Genomic DNA, 24,106 nt, shown 5'->3' with positions numbered 1-24,106 from the left:
AAAACTGTAAAACCAAGCCAATCAAATTGACAAAACAATTTTATTTTCTTCCAATTTTGCCCCAAAGTAGCCGTAATAATGTAATTTTTTAATGCGAGTATCTAGGCTCAAGTGTTTGTGCCTTTGTGAAGCTGTGAGATCTATTTCTAAAATCCTGCTCCAAATTTCAAATGTGTCAAAACAAAGTACGGCCACTTTTGCCATGATGTCACGGCCCTAGTCTCTCTTTTCTTGAGTGGAAAGGGTCACAAAGAGGCGGAGCACAAGTCCTTCCCTTTGCGAAGGGCGGGACCTAGCCAGCCATCTTGTGGGCGGAATGCGACGAGAGCAAAACCTCCGGCCGCCTCGGAGCTCGAGCTCAGACGCCGGCGGAAAGCCGAGAGGAGGATCCGCTCCGTGGCGAGCGGCGAACCTCGTCTTCCAGCGTTGACACTTTGACACCAGAAGGGGGGATACCCGGACCAGAGCTGAGCAGAGGAACGTGGGTGGACCACTCCGAAGAGGCTCCTCCGGGAAGGACATTTTAGTATCGGTAAATATTTGGATTTTTTTCTTCAGCTTCCCAGAATGGGCAAGCTTTCTTTACCATTATTTTGGGCCCCCAACTATTTAGAGAAATGGTGCTTTTCTTGTCATTTTCCCACAGAGCCCACCAGTGGGAAGATTGCAGAGGCCAGAAGAAGGACGGGCGGCCATGGACCACTAAAGAGAGAAGGTCAACGTCGTTTGTGGGCGGCGAGGAGGAGCTCGGACAAACTTGGAGAGGTGAGTGAGCCCCCGGGAGATAAAAAGGCAGCCATCTTCTTCCACTTGACTTTTCGCAGGGGAACAAGAAGAAGAAGAAGCGGAGGAGCGGGATGGCCGGAAAGCCGGCGCTCCTCTCGGCGCTGCTGCTCCTGCTGCTGCTCCTGCCGCCGGCCCAGGCGGTGCTGCACTCCAGCTTCCGCCGTCTGAGCGGCCGCGAGAAGAAGGAGATGCAGAAGGAGATCTTGTCCATCCTGGGCCTGCCGGGCCGGCCCAGGCCTCACCCGCCGCTGCGCCCGCCCTCCTCGGCCCCGCTCTTCATGCTGGACCTCTACCGCGCCGTGGCGGCCGACGACGAAGGCCCGCCGGGGGTGCCGCCGCCGCCGCCCGGAGGAGATCGCAGGGCGGCCGTCCGACGCCCGTCGCCGCTGCCGGTGGCGCTCCCGCCGCCGCCCGCCCTCGGCGCCGTCGTCAGCGAGGCCGACACCGTCATGAGCTTCGTCAACCTGGGTGAGTCCTGCTGGCTTCTTGTCCTTGTTAGACTAACTAAGTAGAGCGCGTAAAGTTTTCAAAATGGAGCCCTATTTGAGGAGAAAGGGGGAGATTAACACTGAACGAGAATGGCCTTTTGCTTGTAAATTAGGGTTGATTAAAAAAAAGGACAAAACAAACAAGCTAGAAAAGACATGGCAAAACGTAGGAGAGAAGTGAAAAAGTGAGTAGGCGCACGGATAGCTCGCTATCTTTCCTTCCCAGAATAAATATTAGCATGCCCTTCTGGAGTGGCCTTTCCCTTCCTTCCTTCCTTCCTTCCTTCCTTCGATTGGAGGAAAAGCTCTTCACGCTCGGACTATTTTATAAACCCACTCCCACCGCAAAGTAATGACGGGTTTTCCTTTCAACCCCCCCTTCGAGTGTTTAGGGAAGCAAGCACGCCCTGGAATTTATCACTCAACGCTAAGGGAGAAAAAAAACACCATTTGATGTTGCAGATTGCGTCCGTCCATTTGAGTACTTGAAGCTCCTCACCTGCCGACCTCCCATCTGTCCGTCCCGTCCCTCCCGTCCATCCGTCCGTCTACCCACTCGATCAAAGAGCGCACACGACACGCTCCGGCAGAAAAGTCAGCAGCGCCGAGCCAGATGAAAATATGGCCGCGGAGGGGGTGGGAAACAAAAACATAAAAATAGACTCCAAGTACAAGGCGGGCCTGCAATTAGTGGCGTGCGTGCGCACAGCAGCTGCCGTGGCGCGCGCCGCAAACGCTCTCTAATTACCGTCCTCGTGGGCTTTGTCCAAATTCCACTGAACATCTTGATGGGACTATCTTCCTTTTGCGCCTCCATCCACGTCGCGACGTTAAAGCGATGAAGCAAAAAAAAAATTAAGAAAAAAGCCGTACTATCTTATGTCGTTTTTTTAATAAAAAAGCCTTACTATACTATGTTGTTTTTTAAGAAAAAAGCCTTACTATACTATGTCGTTTTTTAAGGGAAAAAAAGCCTTACAATTCTATGTCGTTTTTTTAAAAAAGCCTTACTATACTATGTCGTTTTTTTAAGAAAAAAGGCTTACTATATACTATGTCTTTTTAAGAAAAAAAACTTACTATATACTATGTTGTTTTTTTAAGAAAAACATTGTTGTCAAGGGCAATAAAAATGCACAAGTTTTTTTCCCCCTTCTCTTCGCACCTGTCACTGACGACGTCGTCAGTGACAGGTGTGAAATTCCCAATAGTTGCGTGGCCGTGTTGTTTAGTGTCAAATTTTCCTTCCCAGTTTGAAAAGAGCCACCCAAGCGGATTGGAAAGATAAAGGCTTCCGCATACGCATTGGGTGTCACGTATTAAGGACGGTAAGCTTAGAAAATGGCTCGTAGTGTAAAAACTAACTTAACTTTGGATTTGACACACTTTTCAGCTTGGCTCCTTCGCGGAATTGCAACTGGAAAAAACTTTTAAAGGACGGAACACACTTTTAAAAAAAACATCTTAGTGTGCAGGGGCAAAAATTGATTTTCTGATGTGTCGTAGCAGAAAAAAACATTGTTAAGTGGCAGGCCGTTTTATCATAACCCATCAAATTTGCCAGCTTATATATAACTGACGTCACAAGATGGCCGTCCTGTTGCGTGGCGTCGTCATTTTTAGGTTAAATCCATTTTATCTCCAGTCAGAAAAAGGCACCTTTTGAAACAACATGACTTTTGATGGTATTATTGTCCTGTCCCGTTTTTGTGGGCAGTGGAGCAGGAGCGCGACCTGACGCACCCTCGGCCCTACTGGAAGGAGTTCCGCTTCGACCTGACGCCTCTTCCTCGCGGCGAGACGGTGACGGCCGCCGAGTTCCGCATCTACAAGGCGCTGACGCTCGGGCAGCGGGCCAACAGGACCCTTCACATCTCCGTCTACGAGATCCGCAAGGACGAGCGACGCAGGTCCGGCGCCGTGGCAAATGTGGGCCGAAGAGGGGACCTTAGCCTAGCCGCCTCCTCTCCGTCTCGACGCGCCGTTTTCCCCTCATTTCAGGGAGCCCGAGCTGGTTTTGCTGGACATGCAGTCGGTGCCGGCGGGTCGAGAAGGTTGGCTGGCCTTCGACGTGACCTCGGCCTCCAACCATTGGCTCCTGCAGCCCCGCAGCAACCTGGGAATCCGCCTCTACGTGGAGACCGAGGAAGGTCGGCGGCGCGAGTCACTTCGGCTCGTCGGACGTCCGCCCGCGGTGACCATTGCCACCTTTCCTTCCGTCCAGATCGCTCGCTGTCGGCCGCCTGGATCGGCCTGGTGGGCCGTCGGGGTCCCCGTTCCAAGCAGCCCTTCATGGTGACCTTCTTCCGGGAGAACCAGATCCCCTGCCGGCCGCCCCGCGCCGTCAAGACGCACCCCCGGCGGAAGAAGCCCAAATACGACCTCCCGGTGCCCAGCGTCCACAGTTGAGTCGACGTTCGTCGGGCTCGCTTACCGTTTCCCACGTTACCATGTCCGTCTTTTTCCCGCTCAGATCGAAGCCCCGTCGACGGCGGCGGCGAACCGTGCAAAAAACACGAACTCTACGTCAGCTTCAGCGACCTCGGGTGGAAGGTATGTTCTTTTGCCAGATGGTTACATTTTGGCCACGTTTTAAAGGGAGAAAAATGGACCAATTTAAGCATTGGGACTAGATTTTCAGAGTTAACATTTTATCATCCATTTTTTTTTTTAATTTAAGCGTGTTTAGGACACTCTGATGATTCGCCTAAAGACGTTTCGCCGACGGACGTTTGACAAACGGACAGGTCGCCGAATTGACGTTTCACTGAAACGGGATTCGCACGCTCGCCCCGCCTCCGGATCGTGTGTGAACATGTTTTTCAACCTCGGCCCGCGGGCCATATACGGCCGTTACAGATAACATTCATTTAGGAATAACAAGGGCATGTACTGCCCCCCGCTGGACATATTTCTAAATACAAGTACGTACTACACTACAATGTGCTGCCAATTTTTTATATTTTATCCTTGCGTTTAAAGTAGTAGCCATTTGGAGCTCACGCAGAACAGTACGTGACAGAAGAAATAGAGAAAATAAAGTAGCAGTAACAGTATACTGTCCGTCTGTCAAACGTCCGTCGGCGAATCGTCTTTAGGCGAATCATCCGGTCTCGCGTGTTTAGTCAGTTGAAGTGAATTGTACTTTTGCAGCATGTCTGTCTCAACCCGTATTCTTCCCGTCTCCGACTCAGGACTGGGTTCTGGCCCCGACGGGTTACTCGGCGTACTACTGCGACGGCGAGTGCTTCTATCCGCTGGGCGCCTGCATGAACGCCACCAACCACGCTCTCATCCAGCAAGTGGTCAGTACCGTCCGTCCGTGCTACTCTTCTAAACCAAATCCCCATCTTAATTGTCCCTTTTACAGCGATGAGTTTAACATGTTTTTTGTGTCGGATAGGTACACCTGTTGAAACCCGACGAGGTGCCCAAGGCTTGCTGCGCTCCCACCAAACTGAGCCCCATCTCCGTGCTGTTCTATGACGATAACAACAACGTCATCCTGAAGAAACACCGCAACATGGTGGTCAAAACGTGCGGCTGTCTATGAGAAGCGCGTGGCGAGCCAAAGAAAAAAAAAGGTGGTGTGTCTTTCATTTTTATTACAAGGTACACACAGGTGTCAGTATTTGGTCACACGACATTCTAAAATAGTCAACAATGTTGTACATTTAAAGATCATTTTCAAGCCACGCCGAGCACCGACTTGTGCTTGTGGTTAATAAGGAATAGTTGTTATGTTTCTGAACCAGGAACTTGTTCGAGAAGGTAATCTGACAGACACATGTGAAGGGAAGAGGACAGCTAAGCACTAACCAATATTTAGTGGTTTATTTTAGGCTTGAAAATGTGTGTGTGTTGGGCTGTCCAATGCTACAAATAAAGAAACATGTAAGCATGTCAATGATACACAATAAATATGCTTTTATCTAAACATGGTGCTGCTGGTGGGCCTCTTTGTCTCTTACACACACACAAACGTCACCTCCTCGCCATCTCTTGTTCTCCATTCATCTCGTCGAGCAGTGCCTAGAAAAGAAGGGACGTGAGATGACGTACGTCACCGTGAATTGAAGAGTGAAAACAGTTGATGTTTACCTGCTGCGCGTTCGTCCAGTGATCCAAGAGATCAATGATGGAAACAGAGGCCGAAATGTGAACATGAGAACTCGTCGAGTTGAAGGAACACGGCGCCGAGTGACCGTCAATGGATACAACCAATGGCCGCTATCGCATCGAGTGTCCCGAGTGGAGGAAGAGGTCACCTTTATAGTGGGGAGGAGGACTGGCGTAGTATCTTCATGCCGACTCAAGCCTGCAGACAGCTGGGAGCGGCACTTTTGATGATGATGGAAGCTGAGCTGAGTTCTGAACAACACGTTCTTCTACGATACTTCCTTGAACTGAACATTCTACGTCACGTCCTCTTCAGTACTGAAGAGGACGTGACATAAAATCCTAGACTCCTCTTTAGTAGAGGAGTCTAGGATTCTAGGATTGTATGTCATGTCCTCTTCCGTACCGAAGAGGATGAATGTTCAGTTCAAGGAAGCATCGTAGAAGAATGTGTTGTTCAGAACTCAGCTCACCTTGCATCATCATCAAAAGTGCCGCTCCCAGCTGTCTGCAGGCTTGAGTCAGATGGAAGATACTATGCCCGATCATCCTCTCCTATGTAAAGGTGACCTCTTCCTCCACTCGGGACACTCGATGCGATAGCGGCCATTGTTTGTATCCATTGACGGTCACTCGGCGCTGTGTTCCTTCATGTTCACATTTCTGCCTCTGTTTCCATGATTGATCTCATGGATCACTGGACGAACGCGCAAGTGAACATCAACTGTTTTCACAGCAGACGCCCGCTCCGTTGGAAGGGACAGAAGGTCAGGTCGGGTAAGCCCCAAACCCTCCGTCCCTTCCAACGGACAGAGCGTCTGTAGCCGTCGACAAGGCGAGCGATTCTTACCGCCTCGACGGCGCTCCTTCACGCCTGAACGTCGGCCAACTCGGGGGGCATGGGGGACTTGGGGTGCTTGCTCTCAAAGTGTTGCTTGAAAGTCTTTGGATCGGGCATCTGCGTCTGCGACAAAAAGTGTCTTTTAGTCCTGTTCGGCCAAAGCGGGGTCGTTACAAAGCCAGAATATTTGTCGTAGGTACCCTGCAGACGGGACACGTGTGGACCAGCGCCACCTTGGCCGCCGTCTTCTGGTCGGCCGCCTGCCCCTTCTTCTTCTCGGCGGCCTTCTTGGCGGCCTTCTGCTGGGACTGAATCTTTTGCTGCCCGCGAGCCATGGCCCTCACATACGACCTGCAAACACAACACCAAACGAGACGTCAATTCCGTTCAATTTGTTCGCCCTTGTGCTAAAGCTTCATTTATTGCAAAGAGGTTTTGGCATTATCATTTGTTAAAGAGAAATGCATCGCAAATACAATCGTTCTCTATTTACGGATTATATTTGTGCACGCTTGTGCTAAAGCTTCATTTAACGCAAGTTTGGGCATTATAATTTGTTTTAAAAAAGACCATGTATAATAAGACTTTTTTTGTTTGGGAAAAAAAAAACGACGATACATAGCAAGGCTTTTTTGTAAAAACAAAAAAAGACCATGTACACTAAAGCTTTTTGTAATAATGCATTGCAAATACAATCGTTCTCTATTTATGGACTATATTCGTGCATGCTTGTGTTAAAGCATTTAACCCAAGTAAGTTTTGGCATTATAATTTGTTTTAAAAAAGACCATGTATACTAGGGCTTTTTTGTAATAATGTATTGCAAATACAAGCGTTCTCTATTTATGGACTATATTCGTGCACGCTTGTGCTAAAGCTTAACTTAACGCAAGTTTTGGCATTATAATTTGTTGAAGAGTATTAATGAATTGCATATACAATCGTTCTATGTTTATAGACTATATTCGTGCACCCCTATGTTTTCATTTCTGCCTCGATATACAATAAGAACATTACTGAAGTAGCAATTTAACCAAATTTTGGTGTCATGCAGTGCTTTTGCTGGGGTCAGTGTCCCGATATATATATGATTATCTGGTATGAAATGTGCTCTAAAAGACAACAACCTAAACGCTTTAAAATCAATTTTGTACACACCGCAGTTAACGTTATCTTAGCCAAAACGAGTGTCGGTGTCATTTTCATGAGTGTAAGAAGCAGAAAGTGAAAGTGAGTGGAAAATAGGGAGCTTGACACGACAGGCCTTTAAATCTTCAGCGCTAACATGCTAACAGGCTAGCTCACTTCGATAACAAACCAGGATAATCCTAAAATGGACAGCATGGGTGAAAAGCGACAAACCTCTCTAAAATTTGACACACACCGTAACAGAAAGATGTGTTTTAAGAACTTAACTAAGAATTAGGCAATTACCTTGGAAGCGTAGCACGTTCACTCGCTTTTGTCGTTCTCGTGTTTAACCGTCACCGGACATACGTCAACGTTGACGTTGACTACACCATGGTTCGTGAATGTGATGGAAACATTGCCGCCTCTGATCAGGAGAGGAACTGCATCCACTAGGGTAGGACATTTTGACAAGTGCACATAGTAAAGCTTGTGTTGTGAAAATAATGACTTCTCTCTTTTTCTGCTCTTTCTCTTATTAAAAAAAACAGGTGCAAAGGAACCACAGAATGGGACTGGAACCCAGACTGCCTGCCCTGAAGGTAAGTCATTTAATCACTGACGCATCAGCTGGGATCAACTTTCTCGTTAAGGCCTTTATTTGTTGACATTCACCATGTATGGTAAGACTTTTTTTTTTAAGATAAATAAATTACCATGTATAGTAAGGGCTTCAAAGGATGGCCTGGTGAATGAGTGGTTAGTGCATTGGTCTTACAGTGGCGGACTAGGGTTCAAATCCAGGTTGGTCCACCTATGTGGTGTTTGCCTGTTCTCCTTGGCCTGGTGTGGCTAAGGGTGAAATAGGCTCATTGTAAAAAAAGAAGACCATATATAGTAAGGCTTTTTTTCTTAAAAAACGGCCATGTATAGTGTGATATCTTTGCACTTTTATATAACTGTTAATATATCCATAACAGCACCAGACGACGGAGCCAACTTGCACACGTGCTTGCTTCCCTAGTTCAACTCTTAGACTACCTCAAAACATGTCAACATCCGGGTTACACTGTATTACCTAATGGCCACTAGGTGGCGGTGGTTAAACACACCTGTATAACCTGATGCAACTAATATAGTATCAATATACTACAAAGGTCACTCCTCGCCGTTAGACATCCTTCCACCAAAACATGCACAAATAAATTTTTAAAAGTCATCATAGTTCCAATTCTGGTTTGGAACTTGATGTTCCCCATCTCGACCACAGCATCGACAGTCTCTAACCACCAGAGGGAGCTCAAGGGTAGATGAGGAGACTCAAGAGGAGGGGAATATAGTAGTACATACTAGTACTTGAAACCCCCGTGTTCGTGTGATAAATATGCTTTTTTTCTAATGTAATTATGCTTCACAATTAGAGTTTGGCCTTGAAGGATGAATTGTCCCCAAATGGATGTTGAAAAATGCTTTATTTTTCTGCCTCTGATTGCTCCCGGGAGGCCCAAATTCCTCGCAGACATCATTTTCCCCAGAGGATGGAAAAGATGGATTGTCATTTCTATGGAAACAGCCCAGCAACAGGCTGCATACTGGTAGCCAATCACAGCCTTCCCAGCTTTGGCCTCTAGTCCAATTGGCGACAGAGACTGGAAGATGGATGGTGGTCAGATCTGGCTGGACCCATTAAGGTGAACGTCGAGGGACTGAGTTGGGGCCAGCCACCTGCATTTCTTTGCCATGTCTCTACCACCTCTTCAAGCAACCTATATTCATCTTTTTACAATTTGAACCCTATATCATGAGAAACCATTTCAACAAAGATGGAAAGAATATAGTCATAATTGCAATGGAGAAAGATGATTTGAGATTATTTTGAGTGGAGAGCGTGAAAGGAAATGTCCGACTCATATCAAATGAGCGTCATCTCATTTTTCTATATCTGAGGTGTGCTGCAATGCATTATGGGACGAGCTCTGACCTCTGACAATAAGTCAAGCGATATTCTTGGCTCATCCCATCAGAGGAAGGTTGAAATCCCCTTGGCCTTTGGACGCCGCATCACCGGTGGTCCACCCAACGTGTGCCCCGTCACCCCCGAGCGAGCGTCGTTTTTTTAAAATGTTTGGATCAATCTACTTTAAATGCAATGAGTTAAATCTTGCTTTTCAACGTACTGTCGCGTGTGCTTGTTTGGATAGGAGGACGGTTTTGAAAAATAATGTAGCTTGGATTTCCCCTCGGCTCCATTTCCAAGCGATGGATGGAACAGCTGAGAAATTTAGGCCAGGCCGCAATTATGAAGGAGGCCATCATTGATCCCGTCTCACGCATGTTTGTCCCACTGAGTTGTAGTGGCCCTCGCTTATCTGCTGTTGTAAAAACACGCGTGGAATTATTCAATTGTCCACGACAGGTGGACATTTTGCGGGACTTATTAGCTCTCCGTTATGCTTAGCATCTTTTGTCGTAACGCGCACTTAAATAAGCTATTTTGAGCCCGATGAGCTGTCTGTTTTTTTCCAATCTCGATAGCCGGTGTGCAAGTCTCATTGGAATGTGGTGTTCTAAGAAAAAATAGAAGACAAAAAAAGTTGAACAACAACTACGATTCCAAAAAATCATTCAAACGGAAACGCGGCGTCGAAGACGACAAATAACGAAACCTGAACAAAAATGGGCATAAATGGACAAAAACTAGTCAAAATTCTGAGGTTCCCCATTTAAATACAACGGAACAACGAAATTTCCCGAATACGGGATGAATAAAGTTATCCAATCCAATCCAAATGCCATTTTGTGTTGATGCTAAAATCCCGTATTTCCGAAGCCTTTTTCTGACCTCGTTTTTCTCCACTTGCTATGAACTGTCGCTCGGCTCTAGTTTCTTCCGCGCAGTCATTGGGCCGGGAGGGGAGAAACGGCCCCGCGGAGTGACCTAGCATCCGAACATCTGCGCGGATCTACTTTCTCCAACAGCATCAATTGTGCCTGGTCGCGATTTCCGCTCCTCTTCTTGCACATTCTTCTTACTTTCCACGTCTTTTGGCGTCTTTGCTGTCAAGTGAAGCGACACACCTCGTCTTCGCCAACCCGAGGAACGTTGCTTTCAAGCGGACGAGCCCACCTGTGCGAAAGGAGCAACAGCACCCTCCTGTTGAGCCGAAATGGGGGTAAGGAGGACATTTTTTTTTTGGTCAGCGTTAAGATATTCCTTTTGTTGTTAGTTTCGAATGCATCCCTTTATGGTCTCTTCTGGTGGTGCTTTTGCGCCGATGAAGGTTTGCGTCACATGAGTGCGTCAATGTGCAACATCTCCTTCTCTGCCTTCCTTGCGTTGCATTCAAGTCACATCCGTAATCACGAGTATTGACGCACACAAAACACAAAGTTTAAATGAATATCGTGTGCAGATTCGAGGCGAGGGAAGCCCAACGGAACCAAATCCATGACAAACTGTTCCAATTACCACGAAAGAGGAGACGCCATTCGGTTTAGGTATATAAATATATATATATATATGTTCGTGATGACCGATTAGTCACTAATAACTCGTCTTTTTGACGAAGAGAGCCACAAACAATTCATATTTTCCAATGTTATTCCTTGTGAGCCATACTACGAATTTAAAAGTCAAAATACGTACAGGTAAACGAGTGCCTTTTCAATTTTTTTTGTAATTTCACCACTTTTAAAGTGAAAAAAAAACTGAATATTTTTTAAAAGATTCTTATGCCGTTGCTAATCACTGAGAGAATGCATTCCAGAAGAGTCTACTGCAAAAAAATGAAGATTAAAGCAGTTCTAGATGTAATATCTCAGTTTTGTCACCGGCAATTTCCATATTTTAGCTCACAGGTTAGCAATTGAGCCAGATGCACCCATCAAAAGAGCCGCATGTGGCTCCCGAGCCATAGGTTCCCTACCCCTGGATTAGTTCGCCATTGGCCATAATCGAGCTTGAGCAAAGCGTCTCTTTAATCACTGACTTCCACCATGAGTGAGCTAAAAGTCCATTTTTACAATACTAAAGGGTGTGCATCAACTTTCCTTATTAAAAAAAGGCACGGATAGCATAGAAAGACTGGACTGATTGGAATTTCACATTTTTTACAGCGTGTTCCTGGGACAGCTTTATGGAAGCTTCTGTTTTGTTTGTGTAGTGTGGAATAACAACGATTTCTTTGCAATGGAAGTTTTGCGGATCCAATCCTAAAATGTGGAAAAGTTTAGTGGGTCCAATCCTATCCTAAAATGTTCTCCCTCGCCAATAAATGGTTCTACGCTCTGGCCTTTCTGGCCACAGTTGCAGAACTCTTTCCTGGATATCAAGGCGTAGCTTGATCTAAAATGCCCCACGATATGAATGAAATGTCCGTTCCTTTGGCTTTATTTCTTTGATCTTTCTCGGACTTTCCTTTATCTCCGGCCGGCAACATCATCTGGCCGCGCCTGCGGGGCAAAAACATCATGGCCTTTGTGGACAGACATTTTCACACGCGTGCAACAAAGCCGTCGGCGCTGGAGTCGACCCATTTGCCTCGCTGGTTTTCTTTCAACCATCCACACTATTCCGGTGCTTCGGTAGGAGTCGAGCAAATATTTGACAAAAAGAGTCATTGGACATGTTCAAGGTAGAAAGCTTTGCTTGTGCCATTTGGCGACAGTTTGCCTGCTATGCTAATATGCTGTGTTCCAATCATCTGCTTTCCAATACTTTGCTTCCGGCCTCTCATTTCTTATTTGTGTCGTCCTCGAGAAAATGGAGCCGAACGTCAACATCGGGGTCTGATTTGGTGGCTTTTTTGGTTGTTTTTTTGTATGGAGGCGGATTCAATCATTTTGGATCTTTTGTCCCAGTAGAGGGCAGTCTGCCATCCATTGGAAAATGGCCCGTAGAGAACAATGTGGACGGACGGACGTATCGATTGGCTCTCACGCTCTGTTTTCCATCGATATGTGGCGCCGTGAGCGCGCGCACTCGCTTGCTCCGTCCACTTGCGCCAGATGTGTACATCCTCAAAACGGCGCCTCTTCTTCCTTCGCCTTCTTGAATGATTTAAACGCCCTCCCGCGGGTTGGCGTTCGCTCGGAAACGTCACGTCTGACGTGGGCTGACCCATCGCTAGACTTGAGATGGCTGAAGGCCACGGCGGTGGGTGATGCTGGCCAGGCCAAGAAGCGGCTGCAAATTGGGAAAGAAAGTGGCGTGGAAGGGCAAAGAGAAGGTGTGGATTATGGAGGAGAGAGAGAGAGAGCCCGTCCCGCCGTCGTAGCCATGACGGTTTCTAGGTCGGCTGCTCCACTGATCTGTGCGTAATCCATGCCTTTGTGTGCGAGGCGCGCTCCGGTCGCCAATCGGGGGCGACCGCCGTTCGACAATCTCAAGCGTGGCGCCGAGCTATTGTCTACTGTCTAAAGTGGGCACCGTGACGATATTGCGGCAGCGTCAGCGGTGGCTGGCTCTTCAAGATGGCTTTCCTTCACATGATCGGTATTGGCTCGTCCACTCAAACGGACGGACGCACCGACAGATTATTGTTGTTGTTCATTGGGTTAATCCGCCAGTGTAGTAAACAGCTGTAATCTGCCGAATGACAGATGGCGCGCACGAGGGAAACAATTAAAGACCCGGAACTGAATTCTTTAGCTTCACCGGGAGTTTAGGCTACACCTGGTTTTGAAGCACTAATTTGGCAACACTAGACGTACATTTATGAGTTCCAAAAAATCCAAACAGATTTTCAGTGCAAACTTTTTTTACTGGATTGGCCTCGGGTTGTCTTTTGTTTCGATTCCGCCAGCGGGAACGACAATTTCTGCCAACTGCAACGTTTGCGCTTGTACTCCACAGTATGGGCGGTCGGACAGCTACCGCGTGGCCACCACGCAGGACAAGGACGAAAAGGAGTCGCCCAAGAAGAAAGGAGGCAAGGACATGGACGATCTCAAGAAGGAGGTCCCCATCGTAAGTTCCGCCCACCGTGGACGAGCTTGGAAGAGTTAACCTTCAGTGACGCCACACGTTTGCCTTCCATTTCCGCAGACGGAGCACAAAATGTCCGTGGAGGAAGTCTGCAGGAAATACACCACCGACATCGTCCAGGTAAGTCACCCCGGCGAAGGTAGGTAGGCATAAAAAGTTGACCGTGGCCCGTTCCCCTCTAGGGTCTGACCAACGCCAAGGCGGGCGAGTACCTGACCCGGGACGGCCCCAACGCCCTGACCCCGCCGCCCACCACCCCGGAGTGGGTCAAGTTCTGTCGCCAGCTCTTCGGCGGCTTCTCCGTCCTGCTGTGGATCGGCGCCATCCTCTGCTTCCTGGCCTACGCCATCCAGGCGGCCACGGAGGACGAGCCCGCCGGGGATAACGTGAGCGCCACGGCTCGTGGGAGGGGCGGGGCTCGACTCCGAGGCTCACGGCGCATGCTAAAGTAGCTCCTCCCTGGGTTTCAGCTGTACCTTGGCATCGTGCTGTCGGCCGTGGTCATCATCACCGGTTGCTTCTCCTACTTTCAAGAAGCCAAGAGCTCCAAGATCATGGAGTCCTTCAAGAACATGGTCCCCCAGGTACAGGACGCCGCGCCGCCCGCGCTTTAGCGCCGCTTCCCGGGAAGGTCAACGTGGGTTTCCCGACGCGCCGCCTCCGTCTCTTGTCCAGCAAGCCCTGGTGATCCGCGAAGGGGAGAAGATGCAGATCAACGCCGAGCAGGTGGTGGCCGGCGACCTGGTGGAGGTCAAAGGCGGGGACAGGATCCCGGCGGACCTGCGCATCATCTCCTCCCACGGCTGCAAGGTGGCCGAGCCGAGACGAGCCCATCGGATCCATGCCGCCGTCGATGGGCTTTGATTGTAAATCCCGACCCGCAGGTGGACAACTCCTCCCTGACGGGCGAATCGGAGCCGCAGACCAGGTCACCCGACTGCACCCACGACAATCCCCTGGAGACGCGCAACATCGCCTTCTTTTCCACCAACTGCGTGGAGGGTGAGAGCTAGCTCCCCGCCGGCCGGGTTCTGGGCGTTCCGACCAAAGAATGCTCTTTGACGTTGCCGGAGCGCTCAGCCGTCTTCCCTCTCGTCTTTGGAGCAGGCACGGCTCGCGGCATCGTGGTGTGCACGGGCGATCGTACCGTGATGGGCCGCATCGCCACCCTGACCTCGGGCCTGGAGACCGGAAAGGTGAGGCGAGCTGGGCGGCGATTCGGCGAGGCAACCCGGCTCACCTCCGTCCGTCCCAAACGCCTCGGGTAGACGCCCATCGCCAAGGAGATCGAGCACTTCATCCACATCATCACCGGCGTGGCGGTTTTCCTGGGCGTCAGCTTCTTCGTTCTGTCGCTGGTCTTGGGCTACTCCTGGCTGGAGGCCGTCATCTTCCTCATCGGCATCATCGTGGCCAACGTTCCCGAAGGCCTGCTGGCCACCGTCACGGTGAGTGCCGCGGGCGGCGAGGGTGGGCGTGCCCTCACGGGGGCGCCAATGTGCTTGACAAAAAAAACAAATTGTGAAATGCATCGGACGTGGAGCGTCCACGGCGCCCCCGGCGCCCCGTGAGTAGCTCGTGGCTCTCGATTGCTATGTTTGAAGCCTCGTACTGGAATTTAGCTCTTGAAAAAACACAATCGCAATCTCTGTGAATATATTTACATCTCATTTAATAAGGAAACAACGTCCAATTAAGAGCCCATAGTTGGGGCTTGAAGTTAGCTCTTGTCCTTTTAGCGAAATTCCCTTTTGAAACTTTTAAAGCTAATGACTGCTAGCTAACTTTCAAAAATATATATTCCCGGCAAATGGACTTTTTGGGAAAAGCCTAAAGGGTTGATGATTTGTCCACGTCACCCCCGCGTGTGCTGGCGTAGGTTGCTGCGCTACGTCTTTTGTGTGTGTCTTGTGTTTCAGGCCCGTCGCATCCGTTCTTTGTCTGCGCTGACGACGACCACTCGCTCATGTAATTTAGCCACCGATGAATGCATCGACCCCGTTTCTTCCCCCTTGGCTGTTTTTTATTTTGGCATCGCGATCGTTTAAGACGGCGCCGGGCACCCCGCTTGACCGCTTTGGCTCGCTCTAAGACCGCGAGAGATGCTCCCTTTTGACTTGAGCGCATTTTTCTACGAGGGAATGCTCGGGCGGGCGCCGGCCGCGAATCGTCGCCCGGTCGCACGCATTGGTCCGTATTTTGTAAACGTGGTCTTTTGGTCGGGCAGGTGTGTCTCACCCTGACGGCCAAGCGAATGGCCCGCAAGAACTGCCTGGTGAAGAACCTGGAGGCGGTGGAGACGCTGGGCTCCACCTCCACCATTTGCTCCGACAAGACGGGCACGCTGACTCAGAACAGGATGACGGTGGCCCACATGTGGTTCGACAACCAGATCCACGAGGCCGACACCACCGAGGACCAGTCGGGTGAGGGTGAGGGCGAGGCCAGGCGGGTTAGGGGTGGTCTAGGGTCAAAGCCCAAGACCCGACCGCCCGCCCACGCTCATCTTCCCTCGCTCCTCAGGTTCCTCCTTCGACAAGAGCTCCGCCACGTGGGTGTCGCTGGCCCGGGTGGCCGCCCTGTGCAACCGCGCCGTTTTCAAGGCGGGCCAGGACTCGCTGCCCATCCTCAAGCGCGATGTGGCCGGCGACGCCTCCGAGTCGGCGCTGCTCAAGTGCATCGAGCTGTCTTGCGGCGCCGTCAAGACCATGAGGGACAAGAACAAGAAAGTGGCCGAGATCCCCTTCAACTCCACCAACAAGTACCAGGTGGGTGACGGCTGCCGGGATGCTGCTCGCCGCCCTCCGCCGGGTCTCACGCCACCCGCCTCCCGCTTTCGCCAGCTCTCCATTCACGAGAGCGAAGACGAGGATGAGTCAGACCGGCGCTACCTGCTGGTGATGAAGGGAGCCCCCGAGAGGATCCTGGACCGCTGCTCCACCATCATGTTGCAGGGCCGCGAGCAGCCCATGGACGATGAGATGAAGGAGGCCTTCCAGAACGCTTACCTGGAACTGGGAGGCCTGGGCGAAAGAGTTTTAGGTGAGGAGGAGGAGGAGGAGGGAAAAAAAGAGCCCCTTTCGGAGCCCGTTCGGGGGCCACTCCGGGGACAGCTGTCCATTTCTCATGTCCACAACAGGTTTCTGCCACCTCTTCCTGCCGGAGGAATCCTACCCGAAAGGATTTGCCTTCGACACGGACGACGTCAACTTCCAGACGGACAACCTGTGCTTCGTGGGGCTGATGTCCATGATCGACCCGCCCCGCGCCGCCGTTCCCGACGCCGTGGGCAAGTGTCGCTCGGCCGGCATCAAGGTGGGCGTCGTCCGCGTCCGTCTGGCCTCCTGTCGCCGTCGGCCTAAGGCGGGCCTCTCGTCGCCGGCCAACGTCGCTCCGCCCGCATTAAGGCGGACGCCGGGCTCCCCTCTCGAGCAGGTCATCATGGTGACCGGCGACCACCCCATCACGGCCAAGGCCATCGCCAAGGGCGTGGGCATCATCTCGGAGGGCAACGAGACGGTGGAGGACATCGCCGCGCGTCTCAACATTCCCGTCAGCCAGGTGAACCCCAGGTGAGGGAGACCAACGCCGTCCAAACGGGAGGGAGGGCCGACCGCCGTAACGCCGCTCGCCGTAGGGACGCCAAAGCCTGCGTGATCCACGGGACCGACCTGAAGGACCTGGACCAAGACCAGATGGACGACATTTTAAGGAATCACACGGAGATAGTGTTTGCCAGGACCTCACCTCAGCAGAAGCTCATCATTGTGGAGGGATGCCAGAGACAGGTGTGGTGGCCCCGGTCCCCGGACCAGTTTTTTTCATTAGCGATAGTGGACGGATGGACGGACGCGGGTCTCTGAGGCGGGGGAAGACGCACGAAAGTTGAGGCTTTTACTCTCCCGGTCGACAGGGGGCCATCGTGGCGGTGACGGGCGACGGCGTCAACGACTCCCCCGCCCTGAAGAAAGCCGACATCGGCGTGGCCATGGGGATCTCGGGCTCGGACGTGTCCAAGCAAGCCGCCGACATGATCCTGCTGGACGACAACTTTGCCTCCATCGTCACGGGCGTGGAGGAAGGTGAGCCGGATGGGACTGGGCCACGTTGGACACCACGCTTGAACATCGGGTCTTCCTCGCAGGCCGCCTCATCTTCGACAACCTGAAAAAGTCCATCGCCTACACTCTGACCAGCAACATCCCGGAGATCACGCCCTTCCTCTTCTTCATCCTGGTCAACATCCCGCTTCCCCTGGGTACCATCACCATCCTTTGCATCGACCTGGGCACGGACATGGTGAGCGGCGGGACGTCCTTTCGTGGTGTCCCTAACCAGCTTTTTCAAACTCATTTTTTTTTGTAACCTGCGCAGGTGCCGGCCATCTCGCTGGCGTACGAGGCGGCCGAAAGCGACATCATGAAGCGTCAGCCCAGGAATCCCATGAGGGACAAGCTGGTCAACGAAAGGCTCATCAGCATCGCCTACGGGCAGATCGGTAGGCCCGTGTCCAAGGGGACGAGCGAGCGAGCGACCGGCGGTCTTGACACGTCCACTCCCTCCTCCAGGGATGATCCAAGCTCTGGGCGGCTTCTTTGCCTACTTTGTCATCATGGCGGAAAATGGCTTCCGGCCTTCCGTGCTGATGGGAATCCGCCTCAACTGGGACGACCGCTCCAACAACGACCTGGAGGACAGCTACGGGCAACAATGGGTAACGGCGCCCGACACGGGTCACGCTTGTACGCCGTGAAGGACGGTGCTTTGACGTGTGGCCCTCGCTGTCCCGTCCCCCCTCCGTCAGACGTACGAACAGCGCAAGATCGTGGAGTTCACCTGCCACACGGCCTTCTTCGTCAGCATCGTGGTGGTGCAGTGGGCCGACGTCATCATCTGCAAGACCAGACGCAACTCGGTCTTCCAGCAGGGCATGAGGTTTGCCTCCCCTTCCGTTATTAGACTATATTTTCAACCCAGTTGGAAATGAGAAAGAAGACTAGCGTTTGGGTTTCTTGCGGTTGCAGTTGTATTTACAGCCACTAGAGGGAACCAAATCACGCACTTTCAAGTGACCTCTGCCCATTTGACCAATTTCTCATCCTTCTGCTGTGTTCGTATTTAATGGACTCGTAGATTCTTGGAAGTGGGCGTTCGTTGCCATCCTTCCGCAAACATGAAATTTGGACGTCGTCCTGAATCCTTCATTTTTTTGTGTTCTGGCAGGAACAAGATTTTAATCTTCGGCCTGTTTGAAGAAACAGCCCTGGCCGCCTTCCTGTCCTACTGTCCCGGCATGGACGTGGCGCTACGGATGTATCCGCTCAAGTAAGAAAATCCACGCAAATAGAACTCACTTCCGGCATCCGTATGAATTTGTCTGCTAAAAAATAACCGATATTGCTCAAGCAATGCGTTTGCTTTTTGGTTTTCGATGGAAGTGTGATACTAACAATATGAAAAATGCTAACGGTTTGATTGTTTAGGGCCAGTTGGTGGTTCTGCGCATTCCCCTACAGTTTCCTCATCTTTGTTTACGACGAGATCCGAAAGCTCATCCTGCGTCGAAACCCCGGAGGTAATCAATCCATCAATAAAATCCGCCCAATTGATTTAGCCAAGGTGAATTTCATCCTGCTGACACACTTCTTCTTCTTTTTCTTCTGGTGTTTTCAGGTTGGGTGGAAAGGGAGACGTATTATTAGATGATCAAATTTTAAAAAATTCCCCCCCCCCCTTTGCCCCCACCCCACCCGTCAGTCAAACGGCTGCCACATTACGCTCGTTGGCGATCTACCGTCCGTCCATCGTTGTTGTTGTTTACATTTAGTGCACGTTGCCACGGTAACGAGCCGCGATTGTTTACTATTCCGCCATCTACTTTGCTCGCCTCGACCTTAAAAAAACAAAAAGGCCACCAAGATGGCGGCGAGGTGCTAACAGGCGCGTCCTCGCCGTGGCTTTTTTTTTCCCGCCGCCGCCGAGCTCGAAAACTGCCAACCGCCGCCATTGTGCCGATGCTTGTTGCCATGGCGCCCGTGGCCGCTCTCTGGTTGCCGCCGCCACGTCGCTTTTCCAAAATGTTTGCAGCTCAGAGGGTTCCAACCTCCTACTGTTCCCCGCTTCCTCTTGGGCACGGTAGTTTTCTAACAGAAGACTGGCCGTTGTTGTTGTTGTTGTCCTCGTCGTTGCCGTCGTCTTTTTCAACTATTTCCGATGAGTGTGAGAGCTGTTGTTTTCATTCACACCTGTCCAAAAAGAAGCACACTGAAGCCAAGCCTCTCTTCTGTTTACATTTGTCTGCTTTGCGAAAGCAGGGGTGGGCAAACTTTTGTGCCGCAGGGCCACATTTGAAGGTAAAGAAACAAACAAAAAAAGGAGCGTTTCAAGTTTGTCAAATGATGAATGTCAAATGTCCACAGCAGTTCTCTTTTGTAATTCTTGCTCAATGTCATTGTTCTATTTCTACACATTTTTTTCTTGACGAATTGAAATGAGACAATGATTTTTTTTTTTATGTTAAAATTGATTTTCAAAACCTTGGCAAACATTGATTGGAGCCTGGAATGGGATTTTTCAATGAAACAGAGCCATGAAACAACAATTGTCCTCTTGCACTTTTCTTTTCCTTCCAAATGGCCAACAATATGTCACATCCGACCGCGCTGTAAAAAGTTTAGGGGTAAAACCAATGGGTCTGTCTGATAGATAAGAGCGCTGCGAGCCCTACTTTTGCCCACTCGCTCCCCATCATCAATCCCCCCCGCCCCTGGCCCCCCACCTGACCGAAAAGAAGAAAGTTCCAATCTTTGTGTGTCATGAGAAAAGGAGCACAAATGGAGTCAGCAAATAAGCAAGTGGAAGAAAATGCGACAAACTAGAAGCCAACTTTTTTGTCACTTGGTTCTCCATTTTGATTTTGTGTCATGAAATGGAAATAAACGCTGTGAACCGTTCTTCCTCACTTTTCGTTCTTTCTTTCGACACCACGTTGACAGTCAAGGACGAGGAGTCTTTTTCACAGCGGAATCGATTCACATCTAGATTTGTCGTCAAGAACGTTGAGGGTGAGTACACCGTTGATTCATTCATTTTAAAAAAATACAGCTATAGCAGTTACAATTCATCATTTACATAAAGCAGCACATGGTATAAAGGCTATTTGCTAAGTCTATGCCCCATTTTAGCCCCCCAGGGCTGATAAAGGGTGGACTCGTAGGTTCAATTTTAGCCAGTATAGTACGCTCTTATCCCAGCCTTTGGCCTGTCGTAGCGCACTCGCGCTGTGGATGAATGTGTGAAATGTCCTATTATATTTGTCACTTCCTGACACAGTTTATAGGTGGAGGAGCAAGAAGTCCAACAACTGAATAGAAGAAAGCATTTGTCCAGAGGGGCGCTTCATCTTCAGTTGAGGCCTTTAAAGGTGCAGCTTTGCCTTGGACACTTTCACTTCACACCGCTTGCCTGTCGGTGTGTGTGTGTCCGTCCGTGTTTCATGAATACTATTACAAGGCTCACAGAGCAAGTGAGTGGTGCTACACACACACACACACACACACACACACACACACACATACACACCTTGAAGTGAGGACACAGGTCACCTCTTCTATCTTGATTCCTTCTCTTGTTCTACACGCGCACGCTTTAGTGCGGACGCGCAGCGCAGGGTCGCCGTCTTGTCAATTCTCGTCTTCGTGGTGACCACAACCATTCTTAATTATTAGGGGGAAAAACCTATGATGAAGATCCCCCAAAAATCTTTTTAATGTTACGATTTGAAATTTGACGTTGGCCGGATTGATTTTTATTGCATATTAAAGAAATTTGGAATACACAATATCAGCGTTTGTAGACTAAATAGTATACAGGATTCACATACATGCTCTTTATTTTCTCTCAAGAACAACTCTAATAATATATTACCGAGGAAAGCCAAGCATCCATGGCCGTAGATCGCACATTACCGCCCTCCGGTGGACAACGTGTGTACACGTGAGCGAGTGACAGTATGTCTCTAAAAAGTAGTTTTATTTCTGACATTATTTATTGAGACATGAGCAAAAAATATTTTTATAATATCAGTGTTGTTGAAGCTGCCAATTACATGGAGGTGTGTTCTTTATTTTAATTTCGTCATTCGCACTTATTGAAATGCATGGCTATGTAAATTGTAGACAAACTTTGAAAATACAGTTTGTTTGCGTCTGATTTTTTCCAACCTAAACAAAAATTACAAATTAAAAGGAACACAGACAACAAAAATTGCTTTCCTCACAACACCCCCCCCCTCCCAATCTCCTAGCTACCTGATTACACACACACATCTTTCCATCTCCTACCTCCTCTAAAACCTTTTCCTCTGCTTCAAACGCACACACACACACACACACACACATGCTTCTTTTTTTGTCAAGACCCCCTCACACCCCCTCACGACCCCCTCCCCTCAATCCCCTCGCCACCCCCCAGTAATCTGGCTGGCCCGTGGCCTCCTCTCTCTCGCTCCACTGTTCTGTGTGATAGAATATCGATCGCTTCGCCTCGCCTTGGCGGGGAGAGTGGGGGTGCGTCTGCAGTGTGTGTGTGTGTGTGTGGTGGTCAGACGCGCTCCATCCAAGGTTGTTGCCATGGCAACGCCATGGGTCAGGGGGTTGCCATGACGCCTAGGTCGCAGGGTCACGGGGAGGGGTCCTGCGGGGCTCACACGTGTGTATTCTAGTGACCCTATGTGTATTAAAATGTGTGTGTGTGTGTATGTGTGTGTTTGGGGCGGGGGGCCAGGAGTGAGACTCGTTTGCTTTACATTTGTGCTCTGTTGGGTTCCTTCTTGATAAAAAAAAAAATCAAACTGTATAACAGCACCAAATATATTGTACGTATGCAGTTGTACGACACAGATATATGCTTTATGATATTTGATGAATAATGTAGTCAATTACAGGGCTGTACTACAAATGATGAGAGTATGCTTGTAGTCATTGCTTTTCCACTTTTCCTCTCCTCCTTTCATTCTTATCCTTTTGTGTTCTCCACTTGTTTTGCTGCTGCCATTTTCTTGTCTTTTGCATCTTTTCCGCGTCCAGATGGGTGGCGGATCCTTTTGGTCGCGGGGCCGCACGTGCCGGGGACGGCGGGGGCCTTTGGTCGGAGGGGAGAGCAGCCCGAGCCTCCCTCCCCGCCCGCCCGCCCGTCCACCTCGTCTGGTCTTTCTCCTCCGCTTTGTTGTCGGCGCCGGGCCTTTTGGGATTCTCCTCTTCTCCTTCCTCTTTCTTTTGTGGCGTTCCTTCTCTTCTGTCCTTTTCTGGGTCCTCCGCTTCTGGTCTGGCGGTCCCCGTTTTGGCTTGTTCGCCCTTCTCATCATTCTCCCGCCACGCCGGCTAAAGTCGTCAGTGACGAAAGCGGGGAGAAAATATCGGTTTGTCATCGGCTAAGAACTGTGAGAATGTTAACACTCCTGTTTAAATCATTTTGGTTGAAAGTGCAGCTTGCAAATCACATATTTTGCATGTGGAAGAACTGTCAGTTAAGGCATTTCCATGATTTTGGTGAACATTTTTCATTTCTTTTGGGAATGATCTTTTTTTTTTTAAATCATTTACATATGCAGATGACATTTCCCATTTGTTGTACAGGCCAGATATAACATCTTGGTGTTTGGATATTATTATTTTAGTCCCCTTTTAATTGAATTGAATGCCTTAATTGTCATTATACAAGTACAATTTGATTTAAAGCTATCTTTCAAACAATTCAATGAAGGCTCACTCCAGTCAGTAACTTTGGACTATTTTATTTATTTAATTTTTTTGATTTGATGATTACAAAAGTTGAAGTCATTTGCTTCCCAGGGGTTTGAATTCCGGCTGTGATTGTTATCGAGTGACGGACGACTTGATTTCACGAGCTTTGTGCTGCGGAAATCGATGGCCTCCAGTTCATTATGACAAATCAATTAAAAGCCAGAGAAGCCATCGTGACGTCATCCGCCGGCCTTTCAAGTCTGCTTGCCTGGATATCGATCCACCCGCTCGCGTGCACGCGCACCGTCCACCCACTTGCTCCGAACGCCGAACGTGGATTCATCGCCTTCTTTAATATGACCACATTTTCAATCGCAATTTTCGAATACTGAAGCCTAACCCACCTTTTTATTTCTTTTTGCTTACAGTTAAGGTGCACACAACAAGGCGAATTCTATCATATACACTGAGCATTTGACCTATTTAAAGCGCTTTTCCTTCTATCAAATTCAATGGATAATATTTTACGTGACGATGATAATACGCAGACTTTCAAAGAAAACAACTCTTTCAGTGCCACTGACGATGTTAAATGTTCATCTTTCTACAAGTAGGCGTCCAATTTATCTGAACTGGGAGGGGCAAATTCATATCTTAAAAACGTGAAGATATTTTAAAGAAAATGTGTGTTACTATGACGAATGCGATATTTTAGTTTTTTTAAATTACATTTGTTATGTAAAAACAACGTATTGCAGAGAAAATGCAGTAATAACTATTTCAATAATTGCCAGATGTAACTTTGTGTGAAATAAATGAAACAAATGTATTGAATGTGTTTTTCTCCTTTTCTTCATTCTCCTTCAAAATTAAATCGCATTTCCTGCAAGCTCAGAATTGATGATTTCTCGTGGTAACAGAAAGAGAAGCAAGGACGTTTTTAAATTTGCCGTATTTTGTTTTTAAGTCGCCCCCAAAAAAGCAACTTGACGACAGCAACGTTGTTGTGTCTGCA

The 24,106-nt window shown here is 49.4% G+C and overlaps 3 protein-coding genes and 1 long non-coding RNA gene across 5 annotated transcripts; 3 read left to right on the top strand and 1 right to left on the bottom strand.

Annotated features, from left to right (window-relative positions):
• Positions 1-60: 60 nt before the first annotated feature.
• Positions 61-5,211, top strand: bmp8a (bone morphogenetic protein 8a). Its single transcript, XM_077591220.1, has 9 exons — positions 61-532; positions 647-765; positions 825-1,254; positions 2,992-3,184; positions 3,276-3,424; positions 3,499-3,678; positions 3,748-3,827; positions 4,469-4,579; positions 4,678-5,211. Exons 3-9 carry the CDS (start codon positions 858-860, stop codon positions 4,825-4,827), a joined length of 1,260 nt encoding a protein of 419 aa, XP_077447346.1. The 5' UTR covers positions 61-532; positions 647-765; positions 825-857; the 3' UTR covers positions 4,828-5,211.
• On the bottom strand, positions 4,863-7,833 carry LOC144067436 (zinc finger protein 706). The gene is made up of 4 exons (XM_077591228.1): positions 7,669-7,833; positions 6,435-6,585; positions 6,244-6,357; positions 4,863-5,306 (listed from the first exon to the last, which is right to left on the bottom strand). The coding sequence occupies exons 2-3, from the start codon at positions 6,567-6,569 to the stop codon at positions 6,262-6,264; spliced, it is 231 nt and encodes a 76-aa protein (XP_077447354.1). The 5' UTR covers positions 6,570-6,585; positions 7,669-7,833; the 3' UTR covers positions 4,863-5,306; positions 6,244-6,261.
• LOC144067439 (uncharacterized) lies at positions 7,690-9,148 on the top strand. Its single transcript, XR_013297943.1, has 3 exons — positions 7,690-7,819; positions 7,914-7,964; positions 8,865-9,148. It is a non-coding gene; the product is annotated as an uncharacterized LOC144067439 (long non-coding RNA).
• A 1,162-nt stretch (positions 9,149-10,310) lies between these two features.
• Positions 10,311-20,301, top strand: LOC144067418 (sodium/potassium-transporting ATPase subunit alpha-3). Of its 2 annotated transcripts, none has more exons than XM_077591190.1 (23): positions 10,311-10,535; positions 13,217-13,330; positions 13,409-13,468; positions 13,531-13,734; positions 13,819-13,932; positions 14,024-14,158; positions 14,233-14,350; positions 14,456-14,544; positions 14,617-14,796; positions 15,576-15,774; positions 15,872-16,116; positions 16,192-16,390; positions 16,488-16,663; positions 16,784-16,920; positions 16,986-17,136; positions 17,262-17,430; positions 17,493-17,647; positions 17,723-17,846; positions 17,917-18,062; positions 18,153-18,283; positions 18,572-18,673; positions 18,832-18,923; positions 19,022-20,301. In XM_077591190.1, exons 1-23 carry the CDS (start codon positions 10,530-10,532, stop codon positions 19,048-19,050), a joined length of 3,075 nt encoding a protein of 1,024 aa, XP_077447316.1. In that variant the 5' UTR covers positions 10,311-10,529; the 3' UTR covers positions 19,051-20,301. The 2 variants fall into 2 exon arrangements, with proteins under 2 accessions (XP_077447316.1, XP_077447315.1); XM_077591189.1 differs by lacking the exon at positions 10,311-10,535 and adding an exon at positions 11,973-11,996.
• The last annotated feature ends 3,805 nt before the right edge of the window (positions 20,302-24,106 follow it).

This window comes from Stigmatopora argus, chromosome 21 (genome assembly GCF_051989625.1).
Source record: "Stigmatopora argus isolate UIUO_Sarg chromosome 21, RoL_Sarg_1.0, whole genome shotgun sequence".
Taxonomy (NCBI): Eukaryota; Metazoa; Chordata; class Actinopteri; order Syngnathiformes; family Syngnathidae; genus Stigmatopora; species Stigmatopora argus.
This window is presented reverse-complemented; position numbering and strand designations above follow the sequence as displayed.